Below are 18,750 nucleotides of genomic sequence, written 5' to 3'. Positions count from 1 at the left end.
ACCTGGTGTTCACACAGGCTTGTGTGCTTCTTCTCTGTGGGCTTTGTTACTTCAGAGCTAGATAGATGGCTGCTTGTTTGCCTTCAAGCCTTTCAGACCCCAGACGCTATATCTTTTTATAGCCAGGCACCATTGGATTTCTTCACCACATTTGCTTATGCACACATCTGTCTTCAGCAATCATGTCGGGAAAACTGGTATCATGAAATGACCGTTTAGCTAAGCAAGGTGCTCTTGTATTAAGGAAATGCGCACGAGGAGGCCCAATGTCTACCTGCCACCCTACTACTAAACCTATAAATATATGCACATACGTCTATTTCCCTCATAATCATAAATATATTTGCATATGTACATTTCTGTATTTAGGCTTCTGTGTATGCCCTTTGCCTCCTACTCCTTTCCTCTATTTCCTTACACTTTCCTCCTGTCCCACTACCATGTTCAGCCTTCATTCTGGTTTCAGTAATTCCCCTCACTTACCTTAAAACTATGTTTCTTATTGCTATTGTTTTGAGACTTTTAAATACTATTGTGCTTTGAGAGAAGGCCAACAGCAGTTGAGGCTCCCATTCAACAATCTCTACACAAGTCGTCCCATGGCCTTGGTTACATTCCTCACAATGCACTGACTTCCTCGTTATTTCCATTCTGTGGTGCTGTTCCCATTAACTTAGTCTCCCTGCATCCTTGCATTCTCCTCTTTGCTTTAAAACAGGTGTCAATCATTTAGTCTCATATAGATTCCACAAGGTTTTCAGTGGCGTCCTTTGTTTTGTTCTATCTTTTTCTCCCATGCTAACCTGGACCTACTATTGTATCCTTCCTTGGTCAGAAGCACCTGTTCAAGTACTTACTCTTTGGAAGCAGATCCCCAGACCTTTCTTCTGAGGTGCTTCTAAGTGGACTCACGCCTCCAGCCTTTTAATGAACAGTAAGGCATCTTAACTGACATAGAAACTACCAATAACCCCTACTCTCCTGTCCCTAAAATGCAGGCCACCTTCCCACGATGAGGGAACAGTCTGTCGGTTCCAGGTGCTTCTTGGCCCCTGGAGATATCAGGGGGCCCTGGAGCCCCTCACGCACTCTCTCGGAGTCACTTCACTAAGCCGCACCGCCTTCGAGGGGATTCTGACTCGCGCCAACCAAAGAAAAACAACAAGCTCCCTGCCGTCAAGCCGATACCCACTCCTAGCAGCCCCACAGGACAGGGAGAACTGCCCCTGTGACTTTCCGAGACTGCAACGCTTTGTGAGAGTCGAAAGCCCATCTTTCTCCCACGGAGAGGCTGGTGGTTTCAAACTGCTGACCTTGTGGATCACAGCCTAACTAGTCACTATTACACCACCAGGGCTCTGATTCACTGAATAAAATAGAATGAAATTGCCCTCACACCCACACTTTCTGAAAGACCAGAGCCCTGGAGGGCCTGACTGGTGCCAGCATGAGTAGAAGACGGGCTCAGCAAATGGGCACTTTAGAGAGTGGAGGAAGCCGTTCTCTTGAAAAGAAGAGTCAGGCTGCCCGGGTCCTGCCTTTGGCTCTGGGCCTCAGTCCAAACTCCTGCAGGACTGGTGCATAAAAGGAGGTGCTCCACCCACCCCATCCCCACCCTACACAGCAGCAGAAAGATTATCTCTACACATCAGAATTGGGCTCTTATAAAGTACCAGGCCCTGCACTGAATATTTTACATGGCATATTTTGTTTAATCTCCATGACAACTCTATGTGGGCAATACCCTTATTGCCTGCATCTTACAGATGAAGATCTTCAAAATTAGATCACTTTCCCCAGATCACAAGTCCTAATAGGTGCCAGGGCCCCATGACTAAGTCCTAATCTAGAGGGCCACTGAGATTGCTGAGAGATGCCTGGGTGGCTGAGGGCGAAGTTGACAGAGCTTGGCTGCAACTCTTTGACAAGCTCCATACCCTCCCTCTCCCTCATTCAAGTCCTAAAAGACTTCAAAAGGCCCAGAGGCTACATAGCTTTGGCTTCTTCTGTTACTGATCAAGGCTTCCTTCAAATGAGTCATTTCCTTCAAAATGGAAGGGGACTTTTTTTTTTTTTAAGATTTAAGAAGAAATTTCCACCCCCTACTCTACCCCCAGCCCACACTCACTTCTTGAGATCCAGCTCAGGCCTCTAAGCCCTATGCCAGGAAGCTTCGCTTACAGAGTACCTGGCATCCAGCCTCAGGGACAGAAAGAGCCTCGCCTCTTCAGAAGTTGGCCATCTCTGGTTGTCTTCATCTACCAGGTGGGCTTTTGGGTCTTCTATTCTGCCCCTCCCCCTTCCTGAGCGTTGCTCTCTTCCCGGCTTTTATTGGCCTTTCTCTCCTTTCCTCTCTTCAATCCTTCTATATTGTTCCCTTCACCCTACTTGTTGAAGCTCTGTCCGAATCATTCTGGCTTTAGTTTCCTATTCAGATGCCTTCTGCCATGAGGGTCACTTACTAGCTAGCTTCCCACTATCAAGTTGAGCTGTACCTATCTCATTCCATAACCAATTCCACAACTCTAGTCAACCTTTGGAGACCTGACTGTTTCCTGCCACCTAGATAATATATTCAGATTTGAGTCTTTATTAGCTTTATTAAACTATAATTATACAGTAAAATTCAGCCATTCACCATCCCAATCAAGATATGTAGCATTTCCTTCACCCCAAAAAATATTTCTTATAAACATTTACAACCCCTCCACCCCTAGGCCCTGGCAACTCCTATCTAATTTCTGTATCTTACTTTGCACATAGTTCTTGTTCTTAGGTTCCGTCCAGTCGGTTCTGACTTAGAGCTACCTTATTCCCAACAGAGTGAAACACTGCCCAGTCCTACACCATCTTCGCAATTGCATATCAATAGTATCATAAGGTATTTGGTCCTTTTGTGTGCTGTTTCTTCTAAATAGGGTAATGCTTTCAAAACTCATCCACGTTGCCATGTGTATTACCAAAAGCGATTCTACTGTACGGTTATCCTACACCTTGTTTATTCATTCGCCAGTTAATAGGTATTTGGGTAGAATCAAGTTTGTAGTTAAGATGACTAAAGTTATCAACATTCATGCACAAGTCCTTGTGTGAACATATGTTTGCATTGCCCCCAGGTAAATACTTGGGATGGAGATGGCTGAGTAGTGTGGTCAGTGAATAGACACTTTATAAGAACTGGCTGGCCTGGTTTCCAACACAGTTGTCTCGTTTTACACAACCGTGTCTAGTATAGGAGACTTCCAGTTGTCCTGCATCCCCACCAACACTTGCTATGTTCAGTTATTTCAATTTTACTCATTCTAAGAATGTTGTGGTGGTTTTTAAGTTCATTTCCCTGACGACTGTACAGTATGTGAATTAAATCATATCTTATTAGCCGCTCACATCTTCCTTTGTGGTATCTTTTGCCATTTTTACAGGGTTGTCGTGTTGATAGACTGCAAGCGTTTCTCCAGACAATTTAGCTCCTTTTCTTCTTTCTTCCTCCCGCTAGACCCCTTTCCCCCATGGGGCCTCAGTCCCAATTTCTGACTCGCTGCCTCAATTTTCCAAGTCTTCCGTTATCTCCTTTTCTCTCTCTCCTCCTTTGCCTCCTTTCTTTTTCTTCTCCCCAACTCCCATTCTCCCTTCTCTCTTCCAGGACACCTCAAAGCCTGAGAATCGTGTCTCCTTACACATTTCACATTGAAATAACCTCATCATAGATTTCACTTCTGGACAGGCTTGGTGTTCCACAGGGGCAAGATCTCATACCCAAATAAAGGCCCAGAGAAAAAGAAAAACGGAGCCTGGTAGGGATGGAGAGATGGCTCTCCATCCTGGCACCTACCTCCTCCTCAACTGACTAATGGTGTTTATGGATTGGAAGGCTTTTGACTCACACATAACATTTGAAAGTCATGGATATTGTGTGAAGTTCATCCTGCTTAATCAGTAGGCCAGCCGTCTCCACAAACATAAGATTAGCTGTCCACATAGTAAGGCGCTCCCTTGGCACATGTCCCAAGCCCAGCGGGGATTTACCTGGCCCAGGCATAGGGAAGGAGCAGTCGAACCCAAAGCCCACTCCTTTTCATCTCTACTTGAAGGAGCCAGGGTGCCGATGTCTGACTGCAAAGCTCGGGATGCTGGTGTGCAGGGTGCGAGAATCCCTGGACGGAGTGTGCCAGTGATTTTATTTGCTTTAACAGCTTTATTGAAATTGAATTCACGTTCTACACAATCTACCTATTTGAGGTGTCCAATTCAATGGTTTTCAGTATAACCGCAGAGATGTGTAACCATCCTCGTAGTCCATTTTAGAACATTTTTGTCACCTCAGAAGGAAACCCTGTCCTCGTAGCTACCACTCCCCTGCTCCTCTCTTCTTCCACCCCCTGAAAACCCCCTTTCTATCTCTGTAGAGCTGCCTATTCTGGAAATTCCATGTCCATGGAACCAGCTAATACATGGTCTTCTGAGACAAGCTTTCTTTCACTGGCTTTCATGTGTTCAAGACTCATCCATGTTATGACACGTATCAGCGCCTTATTCTTTTTTATGACCGAGAAAATAACTAGTTTCCATGAGCTGTCCTCACCACTGTTCCCTCTTACAGCTGCCTAAAACTGTGAGATTCAGATTCATCTTCTATGTCATTGCACAGTCTTATGCACACACATGCACACATACGTGTGTGTGGTGTAGATTACTAATAGTAATAGTCAGTAAATGGCTCAGGAGCCAGACTGGTTTTAAATTTCCCTTGTTTTGTACTAGTTGGGTTATCTTTTTTTTTTTTTTTTTACTCTATATTTTGATTTCTCCTCTGAAAATGGGAGGTAAGGATTGCCTTAGTTAATATTTGTAGAGCACTTAAAATTGCCTGGCATAAGTGACATGTTAAACACATCACGTTCCAACAGTAGATTTTCATTTGAGGAAGATGAGCATTTGGGGAGGCGGGAGAGGACTGGGGTAGAATGAGGAGCACGCTGATGCCTTGTTGACTGTAAGTTGGAAAGTTGTCATCCTCGGCAGGCTCTGAGCAGTGATTGGGTTACTGTCCAAGCCTGTCCCCTTAAAAACCCACAAGCTAGTCCCTCTCCACCACACTATCCCCACAGCCACAAACCGTAGAGAAGAAATCTGATGGGAGGTGTTGGACATGGCCTTTGGTTTCCAGCTGCACAAGCTGCTTCCGCAGCAGCGCTGTCTGCTGTCAGGCTCGCTGGTTCTATTTGCTGGTCTCTTCTGTTCCATTTCTGTATAGGTCAGCACTTACCACCCTGTACCTGCCTCTCCCGGACATTCCACAGCCGTCGTCAATCTACCCAACTCTCAGCAACACCTCTCGACTAACATGTAAGTAGAGCACCCCACCCTCTGGTTCCTGGTTCTAGCACAGGGCCATCTTTGCTTCAAAATATGCTGCTCAGAAAGACAACTCCTCTTCCATTACAATCTCTGAGGGAGATAATGGTGATGAACACAAATGAGCTTACCACATCCTCTTATCTCCTTAGTTTACAAAGAAGGAAAACCTGGAAGGTTTTATACTGAACTATCACACGGAGATTAGACAGAGAGCAAATTTGTCTTCTTTTAGATTCAAAGTTGTGGGTCATAAATAGATCTTGCTTTCGTAATCAGAGGAAATATTTAGCCAGGGAGTGGAGTAGAGTGGGGTGGGAGAGAGACCTGCAGGGAACACTGCATCAGCCCCTTTGATAAAGCATTCCAGTGTCACGGTCTTTAGAGGCTTCTTGAAGTCCACCACCACCCCTGTCCCCAACCCGATAAATCAAAATGGGTTCATTTTAATACTATTACGAAGGTCATCTCACATTCTCTACTGTGGTCACCACCACCCACACACACACACCCCGACTCATCCGTGGATGTTACTTACAAAATTCCCACATGAACTTTGGAGCAGTCTTTGGTCTAGCCTGAGGACATTTTTGCCATTTCATAAGCCCGCTTCCCCGTGTCCCCTTCCCTGCCTCCGTTATGTCCACTTGTCCCATTCTCTGAGGACGGAGTAGGTGAGTGAGGCTTCTATTCTGACTCCTATTTCCCTGTACCTTGCTGGCCGAGACCATGGGCTCGCACGGTGAGATGAGATGAAGAGGGATAAAAACTGAGCCATTACTTCTAGGCTGAGACCTGGCTCCATTGCAGGTAGCAAACTCCATTCTCAATTCTGTTCCTTGTAGTTAAAATGCCAACATTGGCCTCCGTTATGTTCAGCTGCGTGCCACACCATGGAGGAGGAGGTGCATCTAAAGAGACTCCTCCTTTTATATGCCTCCATTGTCAAGGAAGCGATGATGTTAAAAGTTTCCACGGGTAGCCACTGGGTCACTGGGTCTGGGGTTCCATCGCCCTTCAACTCTACAAGGTTCTAGCTCCTTCGGCTCTCACAGGGGGAGCTTCTGTGGGCAGGCTCGCCTTCTTCCTTCACCAGCATCCCTCTGTCACCCAGGTTTGTCGCCCTGCACTCCTACTCAGCCCACGGGCCCGATGAGCTGGACCTGCAAAAGGGAGAAGGCATCAGGGTCCTGGGGAAGTTCCAAGACGGCTGGCTCAGGGGCGTCTCCTTAGTCACCGGGCGAGTCGGCGTCTTCCCAAACAACTATGTCATCCCCATTTTCAGGTGCGTCCTCTTGATCTCAGAATTCAATGGTTGGGTCATTCTAGGCCAGGGAACATCTGAGGATGGAACTGATGGAGAACTCAAGACTTTTTCAGAGTGTGGGCCAGAACCATCCTTTGCCTTCAACACTTAACTTTTAATAAAGAACAATTAGTATAGCTTTGCACAAGTTACATGTCCTTTCATGCCTTTTAACTCTTTGACTATGCCCCCCAAATCTTGGAAGGTATGGAAACTGGTGAGGAAAGTGACTTTCAGGAGTTAAGTCATAGGTTTTGTGTTGCACAAACCCCAGGAACCCCCATTTTGTGCCCTCCATCCTGACACTCCATCTAGTGGCGTCATGGGAAAGGTGCTGATGATCTGTTAACCTCCCAGAGCGCGTTGGGAAATGTCTCAGTGTGAGAGGCGACTGGCATTTTCCATGGGCTCAGACCGTGACTAATCGATCCACACTCAAAATCTTGAAATTTGTTAAAAGTTGCAAAATCTCCCAATGCAACCTGAGGGTGTCTAAACTGATGCTTTCAAGAATTCACTCATTCAACAAACATTTATTGAGCACTAGCGATGTGTCAGGCACCTTTCTGGACACTGAAAAGCACCACTGAACAAAAGAAGCAAGAATCCCTGCCCACCAAAACTTACATTCTGGTGGGAAAGCAGACCGCTAGAATACCAACATGCATGGATGGTATGGTAATGAAACAGACTAAGGAGAAAATAAAACAGGAACAGGGGTAGAATGTGTGAACATGGTTACAAGTTTCCGATTAAGTTGTCTGGGGATGACATTATGGAGAAGATGGAAGAGTGAAGAAATTGAGGCATTGAGCCAAGCAGGTAGCTGGGAAAAGAGTATTCTGTGCCAAAGGAACAGTGGGAACAAAGACTTCCGGGTCAAAGTTGCCTGTCACAAAGGTCAGTAGGATTGTAGCAGAGCAAGGGAGGGAGATGAGCTCAGAATGGGAACGGGAGGAGGCTTTAGCAGATAGAGTTTTTTAGGTCATGATGGAGAAATTGGCTTTAATTCTAATGTAAGATTTTTGAGATGAAGAATGATATGACCTGTCTTATGTGTTAACCAGAATCACTCTAATAGCTGCGTTGAGAATACGTGGTAGAGAGAAAAGTGGGAATGCAGAGGAGTGAAATAAGAAGCTATTAAATGATGGTTTGAACCAGGATGTAGGAGTCCTGGAGGCAGGGAGAAGTGGCTAGGTTCTGAATATACCCTGAGAAAGGTAATGTCAACAGGATTTTCTGACAAATCAAATATCAGCTATGGAAGCTAAGAGAATCAAAGTGAGTTCAAGGTTTTGCCCCAAATCACTAGCAGATGGAGTTGCCTTTTACTGAGATAGAGAAGTGAAAAACAAATGGAGCTTGTTTTGAGGTAGGAAGAAATGAAAAGTTTTGTTTGGGCAGGATAAGTCTGAAGTGCCAGTTTCTTTTTTTTTTAAATCATTTTGTTGGGGGCTCATACAATTCTTATCACAATCCATATATACATTCATTGTGTCAAGCACATTTGTACATTCATTGCCCTCATCATTCTCAAAACATTTGATTTCTACTTGAGCCCTTGGTATCAGCTCCTTATTTTTTCCCTTCCCTCCCCGCTCCCCATTCCCTCATCAACCCTTGATAATTTATAAATTATTTTGTCATATCTTACACTGTCCAATGTTTCCCTTCACCCACTTTTCTGTTGTCCGTCCCCCAGGGAGGAGGTTATATGGAGATGCTTATAATCAGTTTCCCCTTTCTACCCCACCTTCCCTCCACCCTCCTGTATCACCACTCTCACCACTGGTCCTAAAGGGATCATCTGTCCCGGATTCCCTGTGTTTCCGGTTCCTATCTGTACCAATGTACATCCTCTGGTCTAGTCAGATTTGTAAGGTAGAATTGGGATCATGATAGCGGGGAGTGAGAAAGCATTTAAGAATTAGAAGAAAGTTGTATGTTTCATTATTACTACACTGCACCCTGACTGGCTCATCTCCTTCCTGCGACCCTTCAGGAAGGGGGTGTCCCATTACCTACAGATGGGCTTTGGGTCTCTAATCTGCACTCCCCCTCATTTACAATGATATGATTTTTTGTTCTTTGATGCCTGATACCTGATCCCTTCGACACCTGGTGATCACACAGGCTGGTGTGCTTCTTCCATGTGGGCTTTGTTGCTTCTGAGCTAGATGGCCGCTTGTTTACCTTCAAGCCTTTAAGACCCCAGACGCTACATCTATTGATAGCCAGGCACCATTAGCTTTCTTCACCACCTTTGCTTATGCACATGTTTGTCTTCAGTGATCGTGTCAGTAAGGTGGGCACCCACTGATATGATTTTTAGTTCTTTGATGCTTGATAACTGGTCCCTTCTACACCTTGTGTTCAGACAAGCTGGTGTGCTTCTTCCATGTGGGCTTTGTTGCTTCTCAGCTAGATGGCCACTTGTTTACCTTCAAGCCTGTAAGACCCCAGACGCTATATCTTTTGATAGCCGGGCACCATCAGTGAAGTACCAGTTCCAAAGACGATTGTGAGAAGCTGAGTCTGCTGTTCAGGAGGGAGGTCTTGGCCTGAGATGGCATGTGACATTTTCAGATGAGGTAAAGTCATCATACTGGGATCAGTTGTATTGGAGAATGGCAGTAAACCAGTAGCTAAAATCGTTGATGAATGAGGGAAGCTATCTAGATGGTAAATACTGAACTACAACCAGTAGGATGGTGGGCAGTAGTGTCTGATGGTAAAAGAGTCAAAGCTGGAAAGTATTGTGGGGTCAGAGAAGAAGGAGCAAGGGAACACTAGCTTAACATTTCTATTCCGTGGTATCTAAGACCTATGCCTAATACTAGGATTTACTAATGTATCATGCCTTAACACAAAACCTGAAAATACCATCAAAGAATCATGAGGATAAAGGAAAACATGTCACTTATCTTCCAAACTAGGACATTTTGGAGATAAATTGGGACCACTCTTCATGTACCATGAGAGCAGGTATAAATTGAAACTCTCCTGGGGAAACCAGGACATAGGTCACCTAACTAGAAGAGACGTAGAATTCTATCCCAGGGCATCTTTCTTTCCTCGTTAACTTTCCTCCAGGGCACATTTACTGTGTTAAGTTGAGACTGAGCTGAAGAAGCAACCCTTTCTCATACAGGAGTGCATGTCAGATCATGGATGAAGTTTCAGCGTAATTGATTCCATTGAAGCCACACTTTTCCCAGCCCATAGAAACCTGAGCATATGTGTAAATTGAGATACTACTAATGGTAAGGGGTGTTCTTGCTTATAGGAAGCTAGCAACCCTAATAAGAACAAATTGCTGTCGGTGGTTTTGCTCCTCAGGCTTATTAGGTACCAGAGAATCCATGGTTTTCCAGTTTGTTTAAATTCTTTGATGGTTTTTCTGATGCAAAGAAAGTTCCATCCTCCTAATCTTGGATGGGGATGACAGATACCCAATTTGTCTAGCTGGGTGCAGCTCATCCTTGTGCTCAACCATTTTTTCCACTGTGGGAAGTGCAGTTTCTCCCATTTCTCAGGGCTGAATAATGCTGTCCTTTGTCAACTGAGTTTCTGCTGCCTTACCTGGCTAGGTTCTAGGATTGAGTGGGTTGGACAAAATGTGCCAGGCTTCTTTCTGCTGTTTGGTTCTATATGTGTAAGTTGGGATTTTTTGGTTGTTGTTTACTTGATTTGTTTGTTTCTTTCCCAAAGTCTTGCCTACCTCTTTGCAATCAGGGGACCATTCTTGTTCTAAAACATCAGAGTTGGAGGGTGGGATAAGCTCTCTGCATGTCTGAACCTTTGCTCTTTAATTTTCAATGTTTATAGAAGCACAATCTAATCTTTTTTTAATCGTTTTATTAGGGGTTCGTATGACTCTTATCACAATCCATACATACATCAATTGTGTAAAGCACATTTGTACATTCATTGCTTTCGTCATTCTCAAAACATTTGCTCTCCACTTAAGCCCCCGGCATCAGGTCCTCATTTTTCCCCTCCCTCCCCCGCTCCCCCCTCCCTCATGAACCCTTGATAATTTATAAATTGTTTATTTTGTCAGATCCTACCCTGTCCGACGTCTCCCTTCACCCAGTTTTCTGTTGTCTGTCCCCCAGGGAGGAGGTCACATATAGATCCTTGTAATCAGTTCCCTCTTTCCAACCCACTCTCCCTCTACCCTCCCAGTATCGCCACTCACACCACTGGTCCTGAAGGGATCATCCGCCCTGGATTCCCTGTGAACCTTTGCTCTTAACATCAGCATTATTCCTGAATGAAATGAGGCAGCCATAGTTAGGGAGTTGAACTGTAGACAGAGTTGACCAAATGCCAAAGTTTAGATTTAAGATTCTGCACATGAGCCTTTTAACTATCAAGAAGCAACGGCTGCTGCACTATTCAGTGCTCCAGCCCTGAGTACTAGAACGAATGCATGCTAGAAGGTGACGCCAAACTGCCCACTACCGTTGACCACAACTCTTCCTTGTGGTCTCTTCCATCATGATGCGCTCCCCTATCTCTTGGAAGCATCCATTGACTCCTGCTGTGCAGAGCACGCGTCCAGTGCTTGTCAGCAACTGATCCCTTCCTAATAGTACCTCTATCTTCCTGGGCTTCCTCTATCACCTACAGTCTTGGTAGGAGATAAAGTAGCCCTCTTGTTTCAGAGGCTAAAGAAACCAAATCTTCTAATCTTTCTCAACCCATCACCGAAGGTAAGGAACAAGTTAAGCCAATCTGGCTGGAAAGGAAGTGGGCAAAGTTGACGGCTATTTGTAACAGAAGCTCAAGCAACAGCATCTGATCAGACTCTTCCTGACAGGTGATCTCTGCTGCTAAGCTCGCTAGCACCTTCTTTTTTTTTTTTTTCCTAGCACCTTCTTGGAGCCATATCCAAGCCCTTCCTCCACTTCCTGTCCTCCCAGTGACTCCTCTGCTGCCTGACCAGCCAGAATAGTTTCTCCTTTCTTGCAAGCAAAATTTTAATGACACATACAACCGCCCAGGGTCCGATGGATGGACAAACATGACAAAGAGGCCACCTCTAACTTGAACACTGTGCACGGAACTAAATCAGTATTTTCAAGGCCCAACTTTTCTCCTTGCCACAAGGCTGCTGCCAGGGGTGGTCACAATAGAACTGCTGTTTAAAATATCTCTTCCAAATATCAAGCAAGCTCTTAAGACTCATAACTCAGACAGAGAGCTATCTGTACACTCGAACCAGGTGCAATGGAGCAAAGCGGCAGCAACATCCACGCCTCCCACAGAAGACATTTTCCAGAATGTCTTTAGTCTCCCCATCTGGAAAAACGAGGTTAATGTCTTCCAGTCTGGGGTGTCATGGGGATTCGTTCACATCTGTTAGCAGAGTGCTCTGATGTTAGCAGAAATTGTTAGGTAATTGCTGAGCTTTGTGCTAAAGGACATAGAGGGCGTGGTTTGGGGATTTAGGAGTTCCTGGAATTGGGCCCACTGCAGGACTTGGAAAAATGAGAGGTCACGACTCAGTCTATAAACAGTCATTCAGAGAAGGAACCAATGGAATAAGGCTATCTTGGGCCTAATTAACTGCACGCTGTAACCACAGCTGCTGCTGTTGCTACGACTACTACAGCAGCATATGAATTTGAAATTGATCCTTCCTCTTGCTGATTCGTTTCGTACCATCCAACACCTTGAGCCCTCTGGTTCAAAAGGCAGCAAGATTCTGCACTCTGCCCTGGAAACCAGTGCTGATGGGGATTTCTCTCTACTTCCCAGCCCTCAAGGAGTCCTGGTGGTGTCGTGGGCTATGCTTTTAGCTGCTCACCACAAGGTCTGAAGTTCAAACCCACCAACCACTTACCAGCTACTTTGCAGGAGAAAATGAAGCTGTCTGCTCCCCTAAAATTTATAGTCTCTTCCTTGAGTTCTTTAGTGCTTCCTCCCCCACACCCCACTATCATGACCCCAATTCTATCTTATAAATCTGCTAGACCAGAGCATGTACACGGATACAGGAGAGAGCTGGAAACACAGGGAATCCAAGACAGATAAACCCCTCAGGACCAATAATGAGAGTAGTAATGCCAGGAAGGGAAGAGAAGGTGGGGGTAGAATGATCTACACAAAACCCACTCCTAGGGGGACAGACAACAAAAAAGTTGGTGAAGGGAGACATCAGTCAGTGTAAGAGATGGAAAAAATGATAATTTATAAATTATCAAGGGTTGGTGAGGGAGGGAGGAATGGGGGGAAAGGTGTAGTTGATACCAAGGGCTCAAGTAGAAGGCAAATATTTTGAAAATGATGATGGCAACAAATATACAAATGTGCTTGACAACATGGATGGATGGATGGATTGTGATAAGAGCTGTATTAGCCCCCAATAAAATGATTTTTTTTTTTAATTTACAGTCTCCGAAACCCTCAGGAACAGTTCTAAAGGGCCACTATGCGTTAGAATAGACTCAGTGGCAGCTCTTAGTTCCTGAACATGGTCACCTCCCTTCCTGGTGGGCAGCCCCACCTCTCTCTACTGATTAGAGGCAGACTGATTAAAAGTCCCACTGCCTCAAGCATCAGTTAGTTCCTAGGGCACTTATGTGTATACACTTCTTGGGCAACTTTGACCACAGGTAAATGATGCTAAACCTATATTCATACCATACTCATTGATTATTAAACTACATATCAGTTTGGGGTTTTCTTTGTTTTAACAAAAGAATGAAAGAGGAGAGATTATCTGAAGGAAAACCTGGAGGCCTTTGCAAGAGAACAGTCATGAGAATCATCTCTGGGCTGGGACCTTCGTGGACCTAGTGTTTCCCAGGGAGTGAGCTGAGGTGATTTAATCAGGAGAATGACAAGTTGATGGATGGACTATTTTGTAAGGAAACGTGGTGTTGGCATGGGATTGGTGGAAGCGCCTGTCAGATGACAGCCACACCCAATAGAGTTCAGAAAATTGTCCCTTGACTAGAAATAATGAACAAAGGAGTGTTGTTTTATAAAATCATAATCCAGCAGCGTAAGTCCGCTTGCAGAGCAGGGAGTGAATGTAAACATGTCCGGCGAGACAGCTGCGTGTTCTGTGCTGTTTGTACTTGAGGTATGTAACATTTGTATACCTGACTTTGTTTTAAAGATGAACGGAAATGCGCATAGCCAAGTCTTGAGAGACGAGATTGAATGTGTGTTTCTTAAAAATACAACTTTGCGTTGTACTTTGAAATAAATGATGCTTTTTTCAAAAAATAAATAAATAAATAAATAATATTTTCTTGAAAACCACAAAGACAAAGTAATTAGGGTCTAACAGATGTACTTCCGGCCTGCCAGGTTTTGTGTGTGTGTATTTGGAGAGGGATGTGGCATCTGTAGGAAATGCTCTAACACTAGCCACCAAGTGGAGGGTAGCCCAGTATTGAGAGCATGGATGCTGCAGAGGACAGAGTTCGAAGCCAAGGCCCAGCCATTGCTTGAACAAGTAACTAGAAGTCTCTTTGGGGCTGTTGCTATTTTACTTTTTTTGAATAGTTATGCTAATAGTACCTATTTCAAAAAGACTTTTGTGAAGAACCAATGAGATCATATAGGCAAAGCACAAGGCCAATGCCTAGTATACAATAAGTGCTCAATATGTGTTAACTTACTACCATCAATGCTGAGTGCAGAACATATATGCAGTGCACAGAAGATATAAAATCTCTGCCCTCAAAGAGTATAGAATCTCTTGGGAAAGGCACTTAAGAAATAAGAAATCGACACTATAAAGCAAGATGAACACACATACATATATAATGCTTCAACCTCAAAGGCTGAAAGGATGCAGGGTGAAGAATGATCAGAGCTGTAGTGAAAGATGGCAAAATTCCAGTCTTCTAGTTCTATAGGGTCTGGCAAAATTGACACACTCTCTCCCCCCTCACTACCCTCACATAGTTATCAAGGTCGAATGAGTTGGGGTCTAGATATTAGCCCTGTGTTGAGGAAGATGAGGGGCAGTCACATTTCCTATGTGGTTGGGAACTTATAGTGTTTTGTTTTGTTTTGTTTTCCATTAAGATTCTTAACTGAATATTTTCTTCCTCTCTTTCTTCTCTTTAAAAAAAATTTTAAACACCAGAAAGACATCTAGTTTTCCAGAGTCCCGGAGCCCTGGTCTCTACGCTACATGGACATTATCCACCTCCTCTGTGTCCTCCCAAGGCAGTATTTCTGAAGGTGATCCCCGGCAAAGCCGTCCCTTCAAAACCGTCTTCGTGCCTACAGCCATAGTCAACCCTCTGAGGAGCACAGCCAGCCCGGCGACTGTAGGACAGGGGTCTCTTCGCAAAGGGCGGAACAGCATGAGAAAGAGTAAGTGGTGGCAAAGAGGTACGTGCCTAGATCTAAGATGGGGTGGTGTCTGACCTTGGGGGAGACAGAGTGCTTTAGTCACGAGCAAGAATCTCAACTATAGGAGGTGCCTGTGCAAAGGTGCTTTACAATGCCCAGATGATGAGCTGTCTGACTGGAGGAAGCAGGCAAACTCAAGGCTGCTGTCCTTGGTCACTTCATGCATGTGCATTGACTGACCGGGGTGATAGGAGCCTGAGAGCCATCAGGTAATTAGAGCACAGCCCAGGTGGATGCCAGTTCTTACCAAGACAGATCCACCACTGCACTTGCAAACTATATCTGCAGGCAACCCCTCAGGGAGTGCCCACGGGGAAATAAAGGAAGGATGAGGAAGAGAAGGGAGGAGGAGGATTAAGAGGATAACTCTCAAAGTCCCTAAATTCCTCTTTGTTATTTAAGTAATACATGCACAGAATAAATATATTTCTTACAAATGCACGTTTCCCTCATATCCTGATCCATCCCAAATTCTTCCTCTTCCATATATAAATGTACCTTCTTCTCATATTCTCTGCACTGCTCTGACCTTGCTTTAACTTTCACACACAGAACGCATATCCATACATATAGACCTATTTTAACAGGTAGGCTTTTAGCTCTTATCATCATACAGAGATTCTGCATAGGATTTCATTCTCAAGGGTTGCAAAAAGTGTTTGAAACTTATAGTCCTACAAAACATCAAAGTTCTATATTCTTAGATTTCTCCAGAAGAGGAAGAGCCAAGAAAAGCACATGCGGTGTATTCTGTGTCCCTTGATCTAAACTGGGCTCTGTAATAATCCTTTTTTTTTTTTGTATCTTAAAAAAAATGTGCAAATGCCATAAGACAGTCAAAGCCTGAGAGGAGCCTATGGGACACTATGCCATACAAGAAAATTTCCCAGGAAAAATGGAATACATCAGCAGCACCATTTCTCAAAGTTTTCATCTGAAGACCATTTTAACCGACAATCCCCCTATTCTTGGCTCTAAACTCCACTCACCCATGTGTCCCTCTTCTCCCTTTACATCTTCCTCGACTCCCTCACCCACCACCGCCATGACCACCACCAACCTTCTCTCAACAAAAAAATCAATCCTACCACACTACGCAGGGTACTAATCTCTTCCCTATTCAGCTTTCTGTTTTGTAAAACTGGAGATAAAAATAATGCCTACCTCATCGGGATAGTGTACTAATTTAATAAAATGATCTATGTGAACTTGATAGCATAGCGTTGGCACTTAATAAATTTTCAAAACATGGTAACTGTGTTTACCACTGTTGTTGTTGTCAGTGCTGGCACATAGAACACCCTGTGTGTGCAGACTAGAACCCACTCCATCAGGCTTTCAAGCTGTGCCCTTTCGGAAGCAGATCTCCAGACCTCTCTTCTGAGGTACCCCTGGGTAAATCGGAGCCAACACCTTTTGGCTAGTGGTCAAGCACTTCACCTTTTAAGCCATCTTGGGACTCGATTTTTATAGTTCCATACACCCTGGTGGTGTATTGGGCTACACTTTAGGTTGCTAACCTCAAGATCAGCAGTTGGAAGCCACCATCTGCTCCACAAGAGAAAGCTGAGGCTCATACTCCCATGAAGATTTGGAAACCCACAGGGGCTCTTCTCCTCTGTCATGTAGAGATCGCTAGGAGATGGAATCAACTTGATTGCAGGGAGTTTGAGGTTCTGGTTGTTTTCTTAGCATTGTCATTGCTACTGTCACTAAGCCAATCATGGGGGCCCACCCAGAGTTGGCACTGGCTGTTGGAATGTTCACACTCCATCCCTACCACCTATGAATGCAGACAATCCCATCTCATTGGCGACCGTGCCCACTTCACACTCTATTTCTCAGCCTTTGCATAAATCTCGACTAAGAGCTTTGTCCACCCAACACTATGTGTGCAGGGAATAAGAAAGCACTAAGCTGCTTGGGAATTAGGAATCAGCTCAGTAAGCAGACAGAGCGTAAAGGCAGTTTTCCTTCTCTCTGTCGGAGCCTATGCACGCACGAGGCCACTGCGTGCTGCTTTGACTTTTCAAGGCCCTGAGGCTTCCCTTTTCTCCCTTTTCCCAAGGTGAGGCTGGTCAGGCTATCAGTCTTCCCGGCGTGGCGAGAAGTGACAGGAGAATTGACTGTGGGCAGCTCACAGGGCTGTCAGCGGAAGAATAAATGTCTAAATGGAAAGGTCAGCCTTGTGTAAATGGTGACTGGCTCGCTCGCAGCAGCTGCAAACACCGACTGTGTTAGTGAGGGTTCTGCTTTTCACGTCCACGTCCAGAGCGATGATGGAGAGTCACAATGCGGAAAGTGGCCTTGGCCGGGCCCTTTGTGCTGGCCGCAAATGGCGTGATTCAAGCACATGTCCATGCAGTATCACTAAGGGCCAGTCTCTGTCTGGGAGGTCATCTACACTCTCTAAGTGCTGGCAGAGCCTGATGTGGAACAGACCCACTTTGCTCTCTGGAGGATGCCCACTTACTACCTGGAGTGCAGAAAACTTCTGACTCCGCAGGTCACCTTCATGACCCATGATCAACAGGGGAAGAGAAGAGGATCATCACAGTTTAAAAAAAGAGAGAGCCAAAAAAAAGCTCAGGGAAAGGACAAACTCCTGCACTTTGTGTTTTCAGGTATCCTGTGGTGGTGTAGTGGTTACCTATTGGGGTACCAACCACAAGGTTAGCAGTTCGAAAGCACCAGTCAGCTCCTTGGGAAAAGGATGAGGCTTTTTACTCCTGTAACAGGTTACAGTCGCAGAAACTCCCAGGGGCAGTTCTACTCCATCCTCCAGGATTGCTGAGTCTGAATTGATTTGATGGCAGTGAGTTTGGGTTTTTCGGTTGGTTTTCTTTTACCCAAACAGTTAATGCACTTGACTTCTAACCAGAAGGTTTGAGGTTCAAGTCCACCCAGAGGTGCATTTAAAAATGCTTCTCAAAAATCAGTCATTGAAAACCCTATGGAGTTCAGTTCACTTCTGTTACACCTGGGATCACCATGAATCTGAATCCACTCAATGACAACGGGCTTTATCCTTTACCCAAAATAATGAGAGCTAGCCGACATGGGCATGAATTCTGTTCCAGCCCCTCTACTAACGCCTGCACACATCGTCTAAGGCAGCCCTCACCACAGCCTGTGAGGTGTGCCTGCTGTTAACATCTTCTGTTCACAAAGGGGGTATCCGAGAGGAAGGGTGGTGGCATGGCCGACCTACCCAATGCTCCCTGGGAGTCGGTGTGATCCCACATCTTGTGTTAAGAGACTGCAAAGCTCAAACACACAGGCTGAGTTCTGCAATAACCATTCTGAATTTACGTCTATCTGGTGTCCCCTTGATCTAGTGTCAGCATTCCCCTGAGCTCACTCACCTTGCTTCTCCCCCTCCATCCACAGACAGAATGTGAGGCCGCCGGCAGGGCACTCCAGTTTGTTCAAATGTGTATCAGCAATTCGCTGCTCAGAAGCCCCTCTTCCTCTCCCTCTGGGACTTCTCGGTGGTCTCTGTCCTGTTTCTCAGTCTCTGCTCTCCGATTCTGTCTCATGGTTCTTTCTTGCATGTCTCTGTATTCTTTTCTCACTGGGAAGCTGTCTCTGCCTGTGTCTCTGTCTCCCTCTTTTCCCCTTCATTCTCCATCTTAAGGTGTGGAGGGCAAGAGTAGAAGGTGTGTGTGTGTGTGTGTGTGTGTGTGTGTGTGTGTGTGTGT

The 18,750-nt window shown here is 45.2% G+C and overlaps 1 protein-coding gene and 1 long non-coding RNA gene across 2 annotated transcripts in view; one reads left to right on the top strand and one right to left on the bottom strand.

The window, feature by feature from the left end:
* LOC123521052 overlaps nucleotides 1-18,741 on the bottom strand; it is a 58,373-nt gene extending 39,632 nt beyond the window's left edge. Inside the window, exon 1 of the long non-coding RNA XR_006679542.1 lies at nucleotides 18,415-18,741. This is a non-coding gene — a long non-coding RNA (uncharacterized LOC123521052). The remainder of the gene's footprint in view (nucleotides 1-18,414) is intronic.
* Nucleotides 1-18,750, top strand: part of SH3RF2 (SH3 domain containing ring finger 2) — a 151,790-nt gene that overhangs the window by 110,873 nt on the left and 22,167 nt on the right. Inside the window, exons 6-8 of the mRNA XM_004696695.2 lie at nucleotides 5,255-5,346; nucleotides 6,470-6,640; nucleotides 14,778-15,010. Coding sequence (XP_004696752.1) covers nucleotides 5,255-5,346; nucleotides 6,470-6,640; nucleotides 14,778-15,010 — 496 coding nt within the window. The remainder of the gene's footprint in view (nucleotides 1-5,254; nucleotides 5,347-6,469; nucleotides 6,641-14,777; nucleotides 15,011-18,750) is intronic.

Source organism: Echinops telfairi, unplaced genomic scaffold (assembly GCF_000313985.2).
Source record: "Echinops telfairi isolate 266 unplaced genomic scaffold, ASM31398v2 ScPeMD7_7469;HRSCAF=8507_0, whole genome shotgun sequence".
In the NCBI taxonomy this organism is placed as follows: Eukaryota; Metazoa; Chordata; class Mammalia; order Afrosoricida; family Tenrecidae; genus Echinops; species Echinops telfairi.
The sequence above is the reverse complement of the archived record's forward strand: the minus strand, read 5'-3'. Positions and strand labels throughout refer to the sequence as shown.